This window comes from Oryctolagus cuniculus, chromosome 1 (assembly GCF_051225735.1).
Source record: "Oryctolagus cuniculus isolate XC-2025 breed Fujian yellow rabbit chromosome 1, ASM5122573v1, whole genome shotgun sequence".
In the NCBI taxonomy this organism is placed as follows: Eukaryota; Metazoa; Chordata; class Mammalia; order Lagomorpha; family Leporidae; genus Oryctolagus; species Oryctolagus cuniculus.
In genome coordinates, this window is record NC_142867.1 from 88,031,788 (window position 1) to 88,049,149 (window position 17,362).

The 17,362-nt window shown below is 42.0% G+C and overlaps 1 protein-coding gene across 4 annotated transcripts in view; it reads right to left on the reverse strand.

The window, feature by feature from the left end:
• The window catches only part of CCDC82 (coiled-coil domain containing 82), a 51,390-nt gene extending 34,085 nt beyond the window's left edge, over nucleotides 1–17,305 (reverse strand). Inside the window, exons 1-6 of one of the 4 annotated variants that reach the window (XR_016233971.1) lie at nucleotides 17,269–17,305; nucleotides 14,841–15,275; nucleotides 13,443–13,534; nucleotides 6,526–7,244; nucleotides 5,869–6,067; nucleotides 1,813–1,965 (exon numbers count right to left, since the gene is read on the reverse strand). Coding sequence is in view for 2 of the 4 variants with exons in the window: in XM_070077228.2 (XP_069933329.2) it covers nucleotides 5,869–6,067; nucleotides 6,526–7,230 (904 nt within the window). In the remaining 2 variants the exon portion in view is untranslated. The remainder of the gene's footprint in view (nucleotides 1–1,812; nucleotides 1,966–5,868; nucleotides 6,068–6,525; nucleotides 7,245–13,442; nucleotides 13,535–14,840; nucleotides 15,276–17,268) is intronic. The other 3 variants (XR_011390282.2, XM_070077228.2, XM_051820387.3) reach the window with 3 other exon arrangements.
• Nucleotides 17,306–17,362: the final 57 nt, after the last annotated feature.

A 17,362-nucleotide genomic window follows, 5' to 3' on the forward strand; every position in this document is an offset into this window, starting at 1 on the left:
AAATGAAGATAGTTGAATATGGAATTCTTGGATCCAGCAAAATTTACATGGCAAGTGGAAAAACAAGACAAGTAATAATACAGGAAAGTCCAGAGACAGGTACCACAGAGGCTAAAAATGGGTGTTCTGCAGCTGGCGCTGTGGAGTAGCAGGTAAAGTGAATGCCGCAGTGCCAGCATCCCATATTGGCGCCAGTTCGATTCCTGGCTGTTCCACTTCCAATCCAGCTTTCTGCTATGGTCTGGGAAAGCAGTGGAAGATGGCCCAAGTCCTTGGGCCCCTGCACACACGTGGGAGACCCAGAGGAAGCTCTTGCTTCCTGGCTTTGGATCGGTGCAGCTCTGGCCATTGTGGCTATCTGGGGAATGAACCAGCCGATGGAAGACCTTTCTCTCACTCTCTGCCTCTGCCTTTCTGTAACTCTGCCTTTCAAATAAATAAATAAATCTTAAAAAAAGGTTGTTCTAAACATAAGATTAGATAATGGTAGCAAAGGACATAGCAATATCCAGTTAGCAGAAAAACTGAGTAGTATTTGGGCAACTAGAAATCAATCAGTAACTTTAGCAAGAGAAATTTCACTAGACTGATAGATACAAGAGCCTTATACAAGGGGCTTAACCACTGTGGCTAATCCTGGGCATTGATCATCTTAGAAGAGAGGTAGGTGGTGAGGCTGTGATTACACCAGCAGAAGTGACCTTACAAGTATGATGCTTTATAATGTCAGTAAGAAACAGGGATGAGGATTCCAAGATGGCTGAATAGGGCAAAGATGTGCTGATTTTGACTAGGGGAAGATAACAGAAGAAAAAGCAGAGGAAGTGCATTCCCAGGTGAGAGTTGGAAAGAAATTAGCAGTGGAAATTCTACAGAAAGAAGAGAGACATCATGGAGCAGCACGGACAGTACACACATGCAGCAGTGAGCAGGGACACCACGTGGGACTGATGGGAATGCCATCTTCTGAGAGCGAGGGGAGAGGAGACTGCTGCGGCCTGTGTCACTGGTGATAACACCCGAGGAGAACCCTGCAGACCACAATGACTGTGAAGGCAATATGGAACTCTAGCAGGGGACTGTCCCACCTAACCCTGTAAAGCACATTTCTTACTCCCCGTCTCCTTACAAGGGCACCCAGAGACCAGCATGGAGAGAGCGCCAAGTTCATGCAAGGAGAGGCTTTCAGGGCTCACGGGCTAATGCTGTAGGGGATTTGATCAGAAAAATAAATCCAAGTTCCCCACTGATTGGAGTTTGACCTGGAGGGCTGGCAGGGGGCTAGACACCCATTTAGGACTGTGAGGAGATCCTATTCTTCCACTCCATCACAGGGTCCAGGTCTCAAACTGCCAAGGTGAAGCACAGGCAGCTGGCTCTGGGAATAACTGCTCTCTTTCTCTGGACAAGGCAGGCTCACAAGGCTGGGAGTGGATCCCCTGCACCCTGGACTGTGAGAGCCTTGTGTGCTAACTGAGAATTCTGTGACTGCACGATATGATGTGGAATGGATCTGGGTCTCTGCACCATCACTGTGGCTGGCTTCAGAGTCTTCAGTTTTCCTGACTGCCACTGTTGGGTCACTGCAGAGGATTCTGTGCTCACACTGAGGACCACACAGATCCTCGTGTGGTTCATGCACCTGCGTGAGAGGGGCTTAACTACTGTGGCTAATCCTGGGCATTGATCATCTTGGAAGAGAGGTAGGTGGTGAGGCTGTGATTATACCAGCAGAAGTGACCATACTCTTCCTGCTGCTGACAATAGAGGATATCTACCACACCCAACATGGGTGTCAACCTGGACACTTACCCCATCGTCGAGAACTGACCAGAGCTCTCCAGTCCTACTCAGAACATGCTTCTGGATATCAACTGAGGGAGCATACACTCCACTAAGCCAAAGAGTCAACTTCAAAGATAAAAGCCATCAGAGGAAAAAATACACAAGTGTTTCCAGAAATGCCTAAAAATATAGAAATACAAGAAACAAGAACAAGGAATACAAGATAATATCCCAAAAGGAACATAATATCACTTCAATACTAGAATATGAATATGAAGAGATTCATGAAGTTCTTGAAAATGAAGTCAAAAGAATTATCATAAGATTACTTAAAAAAAGAGAAAAAAAACCATGAGATAAACAAATCCATTCTCCATATGGGTGAAAAATTCTGCCAGGAGATAGAGATATTAAAGAGAAACCAAACTGAAACACTAGAAATGAAGAATTCAATATTTTAAATAGAAAATTCATGGGGCCAACACTGTGGTATAGTGGGTAAAGCTGCTACCTGCAGTGCCACATCCCATATGGGCACTGGTTTGAGACCCGGCTGCTCTACTTCCAAATCCAGCTCTCTGCTATGGCCTAGGAAGGCAGTGCAAGATGCCCCAAGTCCTTGTGCCCCTCCCCCAACATGGGAGACCTGGAAGAAACTCCTGGCTCCTAGCTTTGGATTGGCCCAGCTCCAGCCATTGCAGCCATGGAGAGTGAACCAGCAGACAGAAGACCTGACTCTTTCTGCCTCTGCCTCTCTGTAACTCTGCTTTCCAAATAAATATATAAATCTTCAAAACAAACAAACAAACAAACAAAAAAACAGAAAACACACACAATGTTAAGCCTGAATAACAGGAGTCATGAAGCAGAAGAAAGAACATCTGAGATAGAGGGCAGCACCATGACATAGAAGGATAAGCTGCCACCTGCTGTGTCAGCATTCCATATGGGTTTGAGTCCCAGCTGCACAATTTCCAATCCAGTTTCCTGTTAATATGCCTTGGAAAGCAGCAGAAGACAACCCAAGTCCATAGGCCCCTGATACCCATGTAGGAGGCAGGGGAAAAACTCCTGGCTTTGGCCTGGAATACCCTTGGCTATTGTGGCCATTTGGAAGTGACCGGTGGATGGAAAATCTCTCTCTCTCTCTCTCTCTCTTTCTCTCTGTATCTCTTTCAAAAAAACTTTGCAAAAAAGAAATAAAATCTGAGCTAGCAGACGAATCTTTGGAAATATCTCAGCCAAAAGAAAGATGAAAAAAATGAGAGAACCTGAAAATAGCATTTGAGATTTATAGGATACCATCAAACTACCCAACATGTCTTAGGATTTCCTGAAGATGTGTCCAAAGAAAATGGATTAGAAGGCCTATTCAGTGAAATAATAGTAGAAAACTTCCCTAATTAGGGGGAAAGAAAGGAACACTCAAACATAGGAAGCACATAGAATTCCTAATAGACATGATCAGAAAAGACCTTCACTATGACACATTATGGTCAAACTTTCAACAGTAAAATATAAAGAAAAGATTCTAAAATGTGTGACAGAAATACCAGATTACCTTCAGAGGATCTTCAATTACAATAACAGCTAATTTCACACTAGAAGACCTTAGAGGCTAGGTGTCAATAAAGAGACATAATCCAAGTCCTCAAAGAAAAAAAACTGTCAATGCAAAATAGTATACCCCACAAAGCTCTCATTTATGAATTCATAAATTAAAAAATACAGACTGACTAAATCCATCTATTTGCTGCCTAAAAGAAGCATACCTCACCAACAAAGATACATACAGACTGAAAGTGAAAGGATTCAAAAAGATATTTCATGCTAATGGCAACAACAAACAAGCAGATGTATATACCCCGATATCAGACAAAATAGACCTTAACACAAAAACTGTTAAAAGAGACAAAGAAGGGCATTATGTAATGATTAATGGATCAATTCAACAAGAAGATGTGACTATAGTAAATGTTCATACATCCAACGCCAGAATGCCTGCCTATTTAAAACAAATGTTAATGTATCCACAGGGATACACAGACTCCAATGCTATAATAATGGGGGGCTTCAACACCCTACTTTAATCAATGGACAGATCAACTAAACATAAAATCAAAAAAGAAACAACAGAGTTAATTTATACTATGGATCAAACGGACCTCATTGATATATTCATAGATATCTACTGTTGAAGAATATGCATTCTTTTCATCAGTGCATGAAACTTTTTCTAGGACAGACCATATGCTAAGGCATTAAACAAGTCCCAGCAAATTAAAAAAAAAAAATGAAAACATACCAGGTATTTTTTCTGACCACATACAAGGAAGCTAGAAATTAACAAGTTAAGAAACTCTAGTTTCTCAAGTGAGCTGCGGTGCCGGCCAGAGTGTCAATTGTTAACAACAGGAGTCACCATGCACTTACTCCCCATGAAGGACCTCTGTCCTTAATGAGCTGTACTATGAGAATTAACAGTAAAACTTGTCATCAAACAGTACTTCATATTTTATGTGTGTGTGTGCGTGTGTGTGGTACAAACTGTTAAAACTGTTACTTAGTACAGAGTTGGACTACTGTATATAAAAATAATTAAAAATGAATCTTAATGAAGAATGGGATGGGAGAGGGAGTAGGAGGTGGGACGCGAGTGTGGGTGGGAGGGTGGCCATGGGGGTAAGAACCACTTATTCCTACAGCTGTACCTATGAAAATTGTATTTATTAAAGAAAAGCATTAAAAAAAAAACAAAATGCAAGACAGACCATTAGATTGTAATATGAGTGAGCACTAAAAAATTCATCTGTATGGCTTCAGATTCCATATTTCTACTAACCTTTTAGAGACTACCATTTGTTCATGTGGTATCAAAAGAGAATACTCACAATTATTTTGAAAACACTATTAAAACATTCCTCTCTTTTTCCAGCTACCTCTTAAGGGTGTGAAGTAAAATTGTCTTCATAAATTTCTTCCAAATAAACATATCACATAGCACACTAAATGCAAAAGTAGATATAACAGTGCAGCATAGGGTAGGTATTAAGCAGTTTCTTGGGATGCACAAATAACATCAGAGTGCTAGGTTTAGGTCCTGGCTCCACTGCTGATTCCAGCTTCTTGCTAATGCAGATCCTGGGAGGCAGCAGGGATGGCCATCTACATACGAGACTTGGACTGAGTTTCAGGATCCTAGCTTTGGCCTGGCTCAGGCCCTGCTACTGAAGGCATTACAAGAATGAACAAGTGGATGGAAGACCTGTTTGTTCCTGACTCTCTGTACTTCAAATTAAATAAATAATTAATTCAAAAAGAATGCAGCAACCTTCTATTAAGCTAGATGTCAAAGATTTTTTTTTATTTGATAGGCAGAGTTAGACAGTGAGAGAGAGAGACAGAGAGAAAGATCTTCCTTCTGTTGGTTCATCCCCCAGATGGCCACTACGGCTGGCACGCTGCTCCGATCCGAAGCCAGGAGCCAGGTGCCTCCTCCTGGTCTCCCATGTGGGTGCAGGGGCCCAAGCACTTGGGCCATCCTCCACTGCCCTCCTGGGCCACAGCAGAGAGCAGGACTGGAAGAGTAGCAACTAGGACTAGAACCCGGTGCTCATATGGGATGCCAGCGCTGCAGGCGGAGGATTAACCAATTGAGCCACGGCGCCAGCCCCATAGACATCAAAGATTTTTAAAAGAATGTAAAATAATGATATCCTAGTCTTTTTTGGGGGAAATAAATTTTTCATAAAAAATGTTAGTATGTATTCACTAATGTTATTTTAAATGACTTCCTAAGTATATTTTTAAATTTCTCAATTTGTTTTTCTATAATGGAAATATATTGACAGACATAATCCACAGGAATAAAGGCTTGTTGAGGTCAGTAATTTTTAGGAGTATACAGGGTTTTTATGACTACTGGAATAAACTACTGAAATAAACTACTAAACTAATAAGGTTATTTGAAAATGGAACTACAGTCCCTAGCCAATGATTTGGAACATGGCATTAAAAGCTGATTTGATATTTGATACGATACCATTATTAACAATCATAACACTGTCTTGATATTTAACTTACAAAGAGAATTCCGTTCGACTAATTTCAGTGGTGATGTAGTCAATTTTTTTCTTGGCTGGTTTTCATTCTCATCCCCACTCTCCTCATCTTGCACTATGAAGTCATCAAGAATGTAATCATCTCCATCTTCATTATATTCATAATTGTCTTCCTCATCATTATCATTATCACTGCTTGAGCAGGATTCCTTTTCTGAGTCCTAATTAAATTAAAATAAATTCATTAAATTAAAATAAATTCATTAGTAGATTTATGCCTTTAAAGTGGTCAGTATGCAACATATATACATAAAAACAAAGAAATCAGCTTTATATTTTAGGGCTAAAAATGAAGAATTTATCACGTTAAATGTTAAACTTTTGAAGATAGGAAGACTATACCTTCATAAGTGATATAAAATATTTAAAATTAACATTAAAATATAAGAAGTTAAAACAGCAAAGGCTATACAAAACATATACTCTATAAATTTTAGAAAAAAGATACATGGAGGCTCAGGACAAAACAATATACTAGATACAAAAGCACTGTGAAGCATGTTTCAGCATATTGGATTGAAAAACTTTAGTATTACTGAGAACTAAGACTCAGTGCTATGATTTTTATAAAATTAAATACTATAAGTAAATTGTAGAACCAACAAAACACAACACACACCTCAAAATCTCTACCACTACTGCTTCTCTGTCGAGCTCTTCGTTTTGAGAGTTCTTTCAACTTCTGAAATTGTTCTCGTTTTTGAGCAGCTGATCTTTTTTCAGGGTTTTCTTGCTCCATTTCTCCTGAAGAACATTCATCTTCAACTATTCTAGGTGGGCGTTTAACATCTACTTTTCTAACTAGGATATCACTATCTTCACTGTCATCACTGTCATACATCACAGAAAATATCCTTTTTCTTTTCCCTCGTTTGATTTGTTCTTCTTCCAAATCATCCTCTATTATTTGTCCAGCGTGTTTGTTGAGATCATCTCCTTCTTGATTTGGATGCTTTTCACAATCTATTAAGTCAATACTCCTATGTTCGGTTCTGTTCACTTCTTCACATGTTGAACAGTTGCCAGGGTTAGTGAGATGTTCACTGTCATCTCTTTCATTTTTAACTAATTGAGGCTTACTTTCAAATGCTTTGTTACTATCAAGCCCCTTGTTACTACCAAGCTCTTCATCACTATCAACACTTTCATCACTATCAACCTCTTCATCACTACCAAGCTCTTCATCGCCATCAAGATCTTCATCACTATCAAGTAACAGTGATATATTACTTCTTTTAGTCCGTCGCCAATCAAGTCGAGATTTTTGCTCAGGCACTTGAGTTTTAGAATTTTTTCTTGTTTCATATCTTCTTACATGTGTCATTTTCACCTAAGCTTCTACAAAATAAAGTTATTAGGAATACAATGATGATAACCAGGTTACAGCAATTAATGGTTCAAAATGTTTATTTTGCTTTATTAAATGATCCATAAAGGCAAAGTCACATGAAATATATGAGTATAGATGTTAGAACATTCAACATTTAACAACATTAAACATCTATGAAATAATTATATGAACATTTATTCTGATGCCATAAATTGTGTGGAAATGGATACAAAGAAAAATCACAGTCATGTACTTCCAAAGATTATCATATGTCTATACCTGAAATACATACATATATTAAGAAAAATTCAAGGTAGTATTCATTTAGTACCAAATGAATGATAAAAATAACTGGCAGAAGTGTAAAGATGGAGGAAGATCAGAAGGGCAAGTGCTACACTGAAATTATCTTAAGAGATGTGATATGATAAAATTCTGAAGAACTGGTTAAATCGGTACAGAAAGAATGAAGGAAAAGGGACTTGAAGCAAATAAACCTGGTAAGGACCAACTCTGGCACTGAGACAGCACACTTTTTTATGTGCGACTAAAAATGGTATAAAAAAGATTTATACTGGGGCCGGCGCTGTGGCGTAGCGGGTTAAGCCCCGGCCTGAAGCGCTGGCATCCCATGTGAGCGCGGGTTCTAGTCCCGGCTGCTCCTCTTCCCATCCAGCTCTCTGCTATGGCCTGGGAAAGCAGAAGAAGATGGCCCAAGTCCTTGGGCCCCTGCACCCACGTGGGAGACAAGGAAGAAGCTTCTGGCTTCTGGCTTCGGATCAGCACAGCTCCGGCCCTTGTGGCCATCTGGGGAGTGAACCATTGGATGGAAATCCTCTCTCTTATTTCTCTACCTCTCTCTGTAACTCCAACTTCCAAATAAACAAACGAAAAAAAAGATTTATACCTGGAAAAAAGGATCAAGGATGGAAAAGCAGGAGGGGATCACCAGATGAGGCAAAGAAGGATTCTGAACACAGAAATGACAGGACCAATCAAGAAAAATCTCAAAGTTGTAACTGATGTTAGAAACAGAGTAGTGCAATATTGAGAGATAACCTATCCACGAAAATTGTAGCCTCTACCTTCTTTAGTAAAACGGCAAAGCCTTAAACCACGGAACATTAAAGATATAGTATAATCCAACAGAAAACTTACTAACAACCCCATAATGTAGTAAGATGAAAAAATAAGTTTCTTGGCAAAGTAGAGCATGTTATTGGAAAGGAAAACAAAATCTATCAGTTTCTAATTTAGGAAAAGGGTGAATTTCATTAAAATTATCACAAACCTATGAAACAATTAGTGACAGGTAAGAAAACAGTAACATACATAATTACACACACACCCACATCTGTAGTTGCTAAGGAATAGAAGTAAAATCACAATATAACAACACTGACTTCACAATACATATGCAAAAGCTTATATATCCAACTAACTACTATTCCTTTCAAAGAAATAACCTCATAAGACTGATTATCCCAGTACTTCTACAATGGCACAGAATATTCCTGGAGTTTTTCTAAAAAGCATAGTATCAAGAACATGAAAATAAAAAAAAAATTTAAAATGAAAAGTTTCATGCTTTTATTCCAAAGAGCGGCTTCAACATCTACTTCATGTGTTTGTCTAAATTATAAATGACTCAGCAATTTCCATAATGAAATCTTCGTAAGATAAAAATTAACTATCATTAAAAATATTTCACATAAAAAGTACCGCAAACTCTGAAAGTAATTCCAAAAATGAGATGCCAAAAATTGTTGGAGCAATGGCAACTAGACTGTGGGGAGCAATCCGGACTGGACTGAGTTACTGGAATTAAGACTTATTCTATGCATCTGCTCTCCCACAATATGGTGCTGGGAGAGAAGTAAACAGCTTCCGCACAGCTGCCTCCAGTTCAACCAATAAACTGTAGGACTTGCTCCTGATTGGAGAGCGGCGTACTCGGCGTGTGGGCAGCCGAGTTGGGATTGGCGGAGGAGGACTATAAAGGAGGAGAGAGACGGAATGCACCAGGAACATCTATGGGGAACATCTAAGGGAACACCTGTGCAGCCCCCGAGAAGAGCCGGCCGGCGGTGTGCCGCTCCCCTGCGGAAGTGGGGAATGCGGCCAGGGGGAACTGCCCTTCCACGGAGGTGGAAGGGATAGTAGCCAACCCGGGAAGAACCAGCAGCAAACCCGGGGAGGGCCGAGCAGACAGAAAGAACAGCGCAGGGTCCTGTGTTGCTCCTCCACGAAGAGGGGGAGCGACATAATGGTGCCGTGACTCGGATATGAAGCCTAGGCAGGGCTTAGTGTCGTTCCCCCACGAAGACGGGGAGCGACATAATGGTGCCGTGACTCGGATATGAAGCCTAGGCAGGGTTTAATGTCGTTCCCCCATGAAGACGGGGAGCGACATAATGGGGCCGTGACTCGGATATGAAACTTAGGAGGGAAGAAATGACTCGGATAGGAAACCCAGGACGGATAGGAAACTTAGGAGGGAAGAAACGGGAAGAAGCAGGAAAATACCGGAGAGAGAGACTAGCGAAGAGCCTAGGGGAAAGCCGGACGAGAAAGGTGCCGGAAGAAGCTATTGAAAGCCTAGGCATAGACTTGGATATGGACTGTGGGAAAGAAGTTAGGATTTGAAAGCGAAAGTGAAAGCTTTCATAGACTCGGATGCGGACTATGGCGGGGAAGCTAGGAGATTGAAAGCGAAAGTGAAACCTGGAGGAGGCTTGGACTCGGATACGGACTGTGGGAAAGAAGTTAGGATTTAAAGTGAAAGCAAGAAGAAACTTAGACTCAGATACGGACTGCAGGTTGAAAGTGAAAGTGAAACCTATAAGAAACTTAGACTTGGATACGGACTGTGGGGAGAGGCCAGGAGAAATGAAGGAGGAATATTGTTGGAAGAAAGCTTGGGGAAACATACCGGGTAGAGAAAAATGTTAGGGAAATTGAAGCCGCGGGGGGCAGGCCGAGGCGGATACGAAAGCCACTTTGGGATTCTCAAGTTAGCCCGGGAATAGGGGGCGAAAAGTTGAAACCAGAAGCTGAAACGTAAGCCAGATCGTGGGGCGGAGACGTATGCTGGGTTGAATTCGCCAGGCTAGCCCGGGGAACTTAGATTGAATGCTAGTGGCGGACACGTAAACTACGCTGTGTTACTCGCGGAAGCCGCCGCGCGCAGACAGAGCGTGCGGGGCTCAAGTACATAGGGAATGCGGGGCTAGCGCGGAGACCACGGAGTGTGCGCGCAAAGCCGAGCCGCACAGAGCCGCGAAGCCGCGCGGAGCCGTGAAGCTGCCGGCAGGGCGAGGCGCCGGAAAGCTGCCGAGAAGGAGCCTCGGGGCGGGCGCAGCCGGGAAGCCGTGGGGATAAGAGAAACAGAAGTTTAGAAATGGAATGAGAGCGGGAAGCTGCGGGGATAAGAGAAACAGAAGTTTAGAAGTAAAGTGAGAGAAATAGGAATGCTGGAAGATAGAAGTAAAATGGGAGAAATAGGAATGCCCGGAGATAGAGAAATAGAGAAATAGAAAGGCCTCCCTACAACACTGCAATGTGAGAGCTTGGATTCGGTCTGCCTGATTAAGTGAGGCGATGAGCACGATGAGCACCTGCGGCGGCTAGCAGCTTATGCGCCGCAGGTCACCGAAGACAGGCACGAATTAACATCAGTAAGGCCTCCCCACAAAAAGGCAATGAGAAGGCTTGGATTCGGTTTGCCTGATAGAGCTTGTAAGCCCCTGCAGGCAGAGCAAAGCATGCGCTGCAGGGCACCGAACACAGGCACGCATCAGCGCCTAAAAACCTCCTCACAACATGGCGAAGAGAGGACCCGGATTCGGTTTGCCTGATGGATAGGACTTGTAAGAGCCTGTGGCAACTCTAGCAAGCAGAGCAGAGTGTGTGCCGCGGGACACCGAAGACAGGCGCGTATCAACGCCAAAAATAAAAAGAAAGGGGGATCTGTGGGGAGCAAACCGGACTAGACTGTTACTGGAATTAAGACTTATTCTATGCATCTGCTCTCCCACAATATGGCGCTGGGAGAGAAGTAAACAGCTTCCGCACAGCTGCCTCCAGTTCAACCAATAAACTGTAGGACTTGCTCCTGATTGGAGAGCAGCGTACTCGGCGTGTGGGCAGCCGAGTTGGGATTGGCGGAGGAGGACTATAAAGGAGGAGAGAGACGGCATGCACCAGGAACATCTATGGGGAACATCTAAGGGGAACACCTGTGCAGCCCCCGAGAAGAGCCGGCCGGCGGTGTGCCGCTCCCCTGCGGAAGTGTGGGGAATGTGGCCAGGGGGAACTGCCCTTCCACGGAGGTGGAAGGGATAGTAGCCAACCCGGGAAGAACCAGCAGCAAACCCGGGGAAGGCCGAGCAGACGAAAGAACAGCGCAGGGTCCTGTGTCGTTCCTCCGCGAAGAGGGGGAGCGACACTAGACCAATTTTATAGCTTTCCAAGATGATCACTTTCTAAGGCAGAAAGCAGAGGATGTGGGGTGGAGGGGAGAGGATATCATTCATTGTACTGTACATTCATATATGATCATAAAGCAATATGACTGACTCTGTAAGAATAATACCTCATAAAATCAGAACAATATCCTTGATATGATTATACATCAGAAATTATTTTACAGTATAGGATGAAGCATAAACTTATGACAGTATCTACTATAAGACATAATCAGCATCATAATTATAATCTAACAAATCCTACTCAACAGACCACTTTGCTATTCGAAATTATTCTTGGGCTGTATCTCTCAGAAGGCTTCTATTAAGATCAGCAAAAAATGAAAACTGCATGTGATCACAATTAACATTTTAAAAAATCTCTGCATGCATATTACCCTTCAAAGTCTGATTTTGTATGTACCGTACTACTTGATAATACAACTAACCAGTTTTATCTCTAGTTTTAAAGAGATTTTTAAACTGTTTCTTAGATTAAGTACCAGGTAAACCAAATAGCTTATGTTCTGAAGCCACATAGTACAAAGAAGTATTTTAAGCACATATAGTTAAACCTGCATAAGCTAAGAGTGCTTGTTTAATTCACTGTACTAAGAATATAAGGTTTTTAAATGTAAACCTGTTTGACAGCACTCTGGTCTCAGAATCAGCCCTTAAGGCATTCAGACCCAGCTGAAAAGCCCATGAGAGTATTTCAGGCATGGAAAGCCAAGACACTCTGGGGGAAAAAAAAAAAAAAGGAAATGACCTAAATGAAAGATCTCCACAAGTGAGATCCCAGTGGAAAGAATGGGTCATCAAAGAAGGAGTTACCTTTCTCTGAAGGGAGGAGAGAACTTCCACTTTGACTATGACCTTTTCTAAATACGATCAGAGTTGGTGAACTCAAAAGGCCTCCATAGCCTTGGAAACTCAGGACAAGATCCTGTGGTGATTACTGACACCATAAACAAAAGTGTCAATTTGTTAAGTCAACAACAGGAGTCACTGTGCACTTACTCCTCATGTAGGATCTCTGTCCTTAATGTGCTGTACATTGTGATTTAATGCTATAATTAGTACTCAAACAGTATTTTTCACTTTGTGTTTCTGTGTGGGTGCAAACTGTTGAAAGCTTTACTTAATATATGCTAAACTGATCTTCTGTATATAAAGAGAATTGAAAATGAATCTTGATGTGAATGGAAGGGGAGAGGGAGTAGGAGAGGGGAGGGTTGCAGGTGGGAGGGAAGTTATGGGGGAAAAGCCATTGTAATCCATAAGCTGTACTTTGGAAATTTATATTCATTAAATAAAAGTTAAAAAATGTAAACCTGTTTGAATTGGGAGAAATAATGAAAAAACATTATGAAAACAAATGACAAAGATGGTTTCAATAGCTATACTAAAGCAAATATGTACAAGTGAGAGGTGATTTTATTAGTATCCAAAAGTAGATTCATGCACAGTAGATGACTGTCTTATGCTCAAGAGACAGTTAATTGTCATATAAATAGGTGACTATATGACAATGATAGAAAAGACTGTCACACTATTAAGAAGACTATAACTGAAAAGTTATGCTATAAAGTTATGCTATAAAAGAAATCCCCTTATATTTATAAGTCTTAGTACATTTTCATATTATTTTAAAATCCTAATAATGATCCTAGAAGGATGATATTCTCTTTCTTCATTTATAAATATCAAGGCCAAGGACACAGAGTTTAAATGACTTACCACACAGCTCGTTAGTGATAGAGTAGGGATTAGAAACCAAGTCTCCAGTTTCCTCTGCCAGTGCTACATACCAACCACTGCAAACATCATATCTGTACAATATAAAAACAATTAAGCTTTAAAAAACTTATTATTTATCTCTCAATCATGCTAAATTTTACTTTGGGAAAATAACCATTAATATGGTTTATAATCTGCTAGTCAAAGTGATCAGTTTAAGTTCATAATTAATCACAGAGACAGAATTAAGTGTCAAAGGGATCACATAAACAAGACTAGCGTCTGCTAATAATTCCTGATAGAATTAAAAAGGAGAGAACAATCCAACATGGGAAGCAGGATACACAGCAGACTTATAGAATGGCAGATGCCCTAAACAGCACATTGGCCTCAGAATCAGACCTTAAGGCATTCGGATCTGGCTACAAAGCCCATGAGAGTATTTCAGGCATGGAAAGCCAAGACATTGTGGCAAAAAAAAAAAAAAAAAAAGAAAAAGAAACTAAATGAAAGATCTCTGTGAGCAAGATCCCAGCGGAAAGAACGGGCCATCAAAGAAGGAGGTACCTTTCTCTGAAGGGAGGAGAGAACCTCCACTTTTTTTTTTTTTTTTTTTGACAGGCAGTGTGGACAGTAAGAGAGAGAGACAGAGAGAGAAAGGTCTTCCTTTGCCGTTGGAGAACCTCCACTTTGACTATAGCCTTGTCTATATAAGATTGGAGTTTGTGAACTCACTCGGCTTCCATTGCCTTGGCAGCTCATGACAAGAGCCTTGGGTGATTACTGACGTCATAAATAAGAGTATCAATTGTTAAATCAACAACAGGAATCACTGTGCTCTTACTCCCCATGTAGGATCTCTGTCCTTACTGTGTTGTACAATGTGAATAAATGCTATAACTAGTACTCAAACAGTACTTTACACTTTGTGTTTCTGTGTGGGTGCAAACTGTTGAAAGCTTTACTTAATATATGCTAAACTGATCTTCTGTATATAAAGATAATTTAAAATGAATCTTGATGTGAATGGAATGGGAGAGGGAGATGGGATGGTTGCGGGTGGGAGGGAGGTAATGGGGGAAAAAGCTGCAACAATGCAAAAGTTGTACTTTGTAAATTTATATTTATTAAATAAAAAAAGCAAAAAAACATAATTGAAAATGAATCTTGATGAAGAATGGGATGGGAGAAGGAGTGGGAGATGGGATAGTTGTGAGTGGGAGGGAGGTTATGGGGGGGGAAAAGCCACTATAATCCAAAAGTTGTACTTTGGAAATTTATATTTATTAAATGAAAGTTTTTTTTTTAAAAAAAGAATCTGCAAACATGATTTTCTATTATGATGTAAATGATTTTAGGGCACATGAGTGAGGTCAGAAACTTCTTGGAATTACTCACCCACTAGAAAAGAATGTGCAAAAGAGATGAAAATTTGTAGATTTCCCTCTTGACAGGATCTCTCTCCTATCTCTAAACTGTCACATCAATAAGGTAAAACAATGTTATTGAAAAATAAAGATAGGCCAGCGCCGTGGCTCAATAGGCTAATCCTCCACCTGCGGCGCCAGCACCCCTGGTTCTAGTCCCAGTCGGGGCACCGGATTCTGTCCTGCTTGCTTCTCTTCCAGTCCAGCTCTCTGCTGTGGCCCGGGAAGGCAGTGGAGAATGGCCCAAGTCCTTGGGCCCTGCACCCACATGGGAAACCAGGGGAAGCACCTGGCTCCTGGCTTCGGATCAGCACAATGTGCGGGCCGCAGCAGTCATTCGGGGGGTGAACCAACGGAAAAGGAAGATCTTTCTCTCTGTCTCTCTTTCTCTCACTGTTCACTCTGCCTGTCAAAATAAACAAACAAATAAATAAATAAATAAAAATAAAGATAATTTGTATATGGTTGGCTCCTCTTTTCAAATTGTGGATAGCTTTACAATATTGGCTGGGGCGAGAAGAATGGCCACAAAGGGGAAATTGTTAAGTGAACCTGGGGAGAGAAATGAGAAAGTAAAGCTAGGTTAATGGGTAAGGCATCTTGGGTCTTTAGAATTCACTCAAATAAAGGCTCCATGCAAATGGATGCAATTTCTTCATATGCTGAATACACACTCAACTTCTTGAAATGAGAATCTTAACAAGCTTCTGTAATGATACTTGCCCTTTAGGCAAAGAGAAAAACAGAGACTCCAAACAGAAAGCATTAAATAAGTGGATGAAATCAATACTATCACATCTTTGTGCATCATGGTTAATATCACATAAAACACACATACACAGCTATGTTGTTTACAAACTAGGTGAAAAGTCAAAATCCATTTTCTTTGTGTTCTTTATGCAACTAAAAGGTAATTTGACAGTGGCACTCAATTTTTCATCAGGAATTCCCTTTTAGAGTTTGAGGCTAATTCATACTTATTGGCAAGACTGATGTCATCTTATCCTAGGTGCCTTCTTGCAAGACAAGTCTGGGTTTCTTGGAGATAGGTTTCTGTTTCCTGGAATTGGGCCTGGTTTACCAGAAGTCAGGTGATGTTTAGACGACCCATTCACGAGTATTAGTTCTACCCCCTACCCTAACATAATCTGTTGCTCCCACTTGCTTCTCTCTACAGGGCTACAGTATGTAACCATGGCCTGCTGCTCTCTAGCTCATGGAGAGAGAGCATGTCAGCTACCGACAACAAAGCTTTTCTTTTATTCCAGTGTTTTGGTGTATTCTCTGTTGGCCTTTCAACACTCATAAAATCCATTCTAGAAATATCCTACTTTGCCCAAGGTAAGTGGTAGTTTATAGTTCCAAGATTTGAATGGCAGAGGAACCCCAGACCATGTTTTTGAAATCCCACTAGAAGAGATGTCCTCTTATTTGTAAAACATCACCCCCCCTTGATGTTTTCTTCCACACAGCAGTTTGGAGAGGCATTAATAAACCAAAGAAATAATTCACTGAATGTCTACCACAAAGCCAGCACATGCTTGGAGCTATGGCGTTACTAGAAAAAATAAACATGGTCTCCGCTCCCAAGGAGCTTACATCTGATGAAATTTTACGAGGGACACCCAAAACAAGCCGGCATGGTTGACAATCAGAGGGCTCCTCTGTATGTGTATACTCAAATTCCTATTATACCGCTGTGAATAAATTGATTATAGTCCTTCCACTGGCTGGAAAAAAACGACAGCGCAACACGGAACAGAAACTAGGAAAATAAGAAACCTATAAAGAAAGGAAAGCCAACTGCCCCCACTGAAAATCCAGGTCCGCAGTTTCTGAGGGGAGATCCAGCCACGACATTCTTCACCGCAGGTAAAACCGACAACGGCTCATTCCCTCAATCCTGCAGGAAGGAGCGGCAGGCGGAGGAGAGTGCACGGGCGCCACTCGCACGTTTACAAACCTGGCTGTTAGGCGGGGAGCAGGCGCCCAGGGCATTCTGCCCGCCCACTCGCCAGTCACTGTGCCTACAGCAGGGCGAGGCGCCGTCGCCAGGAAACGCACCCGCGAATACAACCTCCCAAAGACGTGCACCGGAGCGCAGAGGCCCCCAGGCCCAGAAGCGGCTGTGTACCCGCAAAACAAACAAGTGTGTGCGAAGGCCAGACACCCACGAGGTCACCCCCTCCCTCGGCAGCTCCGCAGTTCTGCAGGAAGAGAAATGCTGTTGCAATGGGCTGAGGGTCCCTGTCCAGCCCACCACGACACCGCTCGCGGGTATCTTTCGCTGGACCTGCCTGGGGGCTCAGCTTCCCCGCCCCTTTTAATAAGCAATTAGCAGCAGGAGCCAGAGCGAGTCGCCACCTGTACCTGGCCTCGCCCCGCCCTCGCGTCCTCACCTTACAAAACTCCATCGCCTAGGTCCCCGCCTCCATCTCCGCTTCCGCGCACTGCATCCATTTATACCACACGACGCTCCTCCTCCTTCCGGGG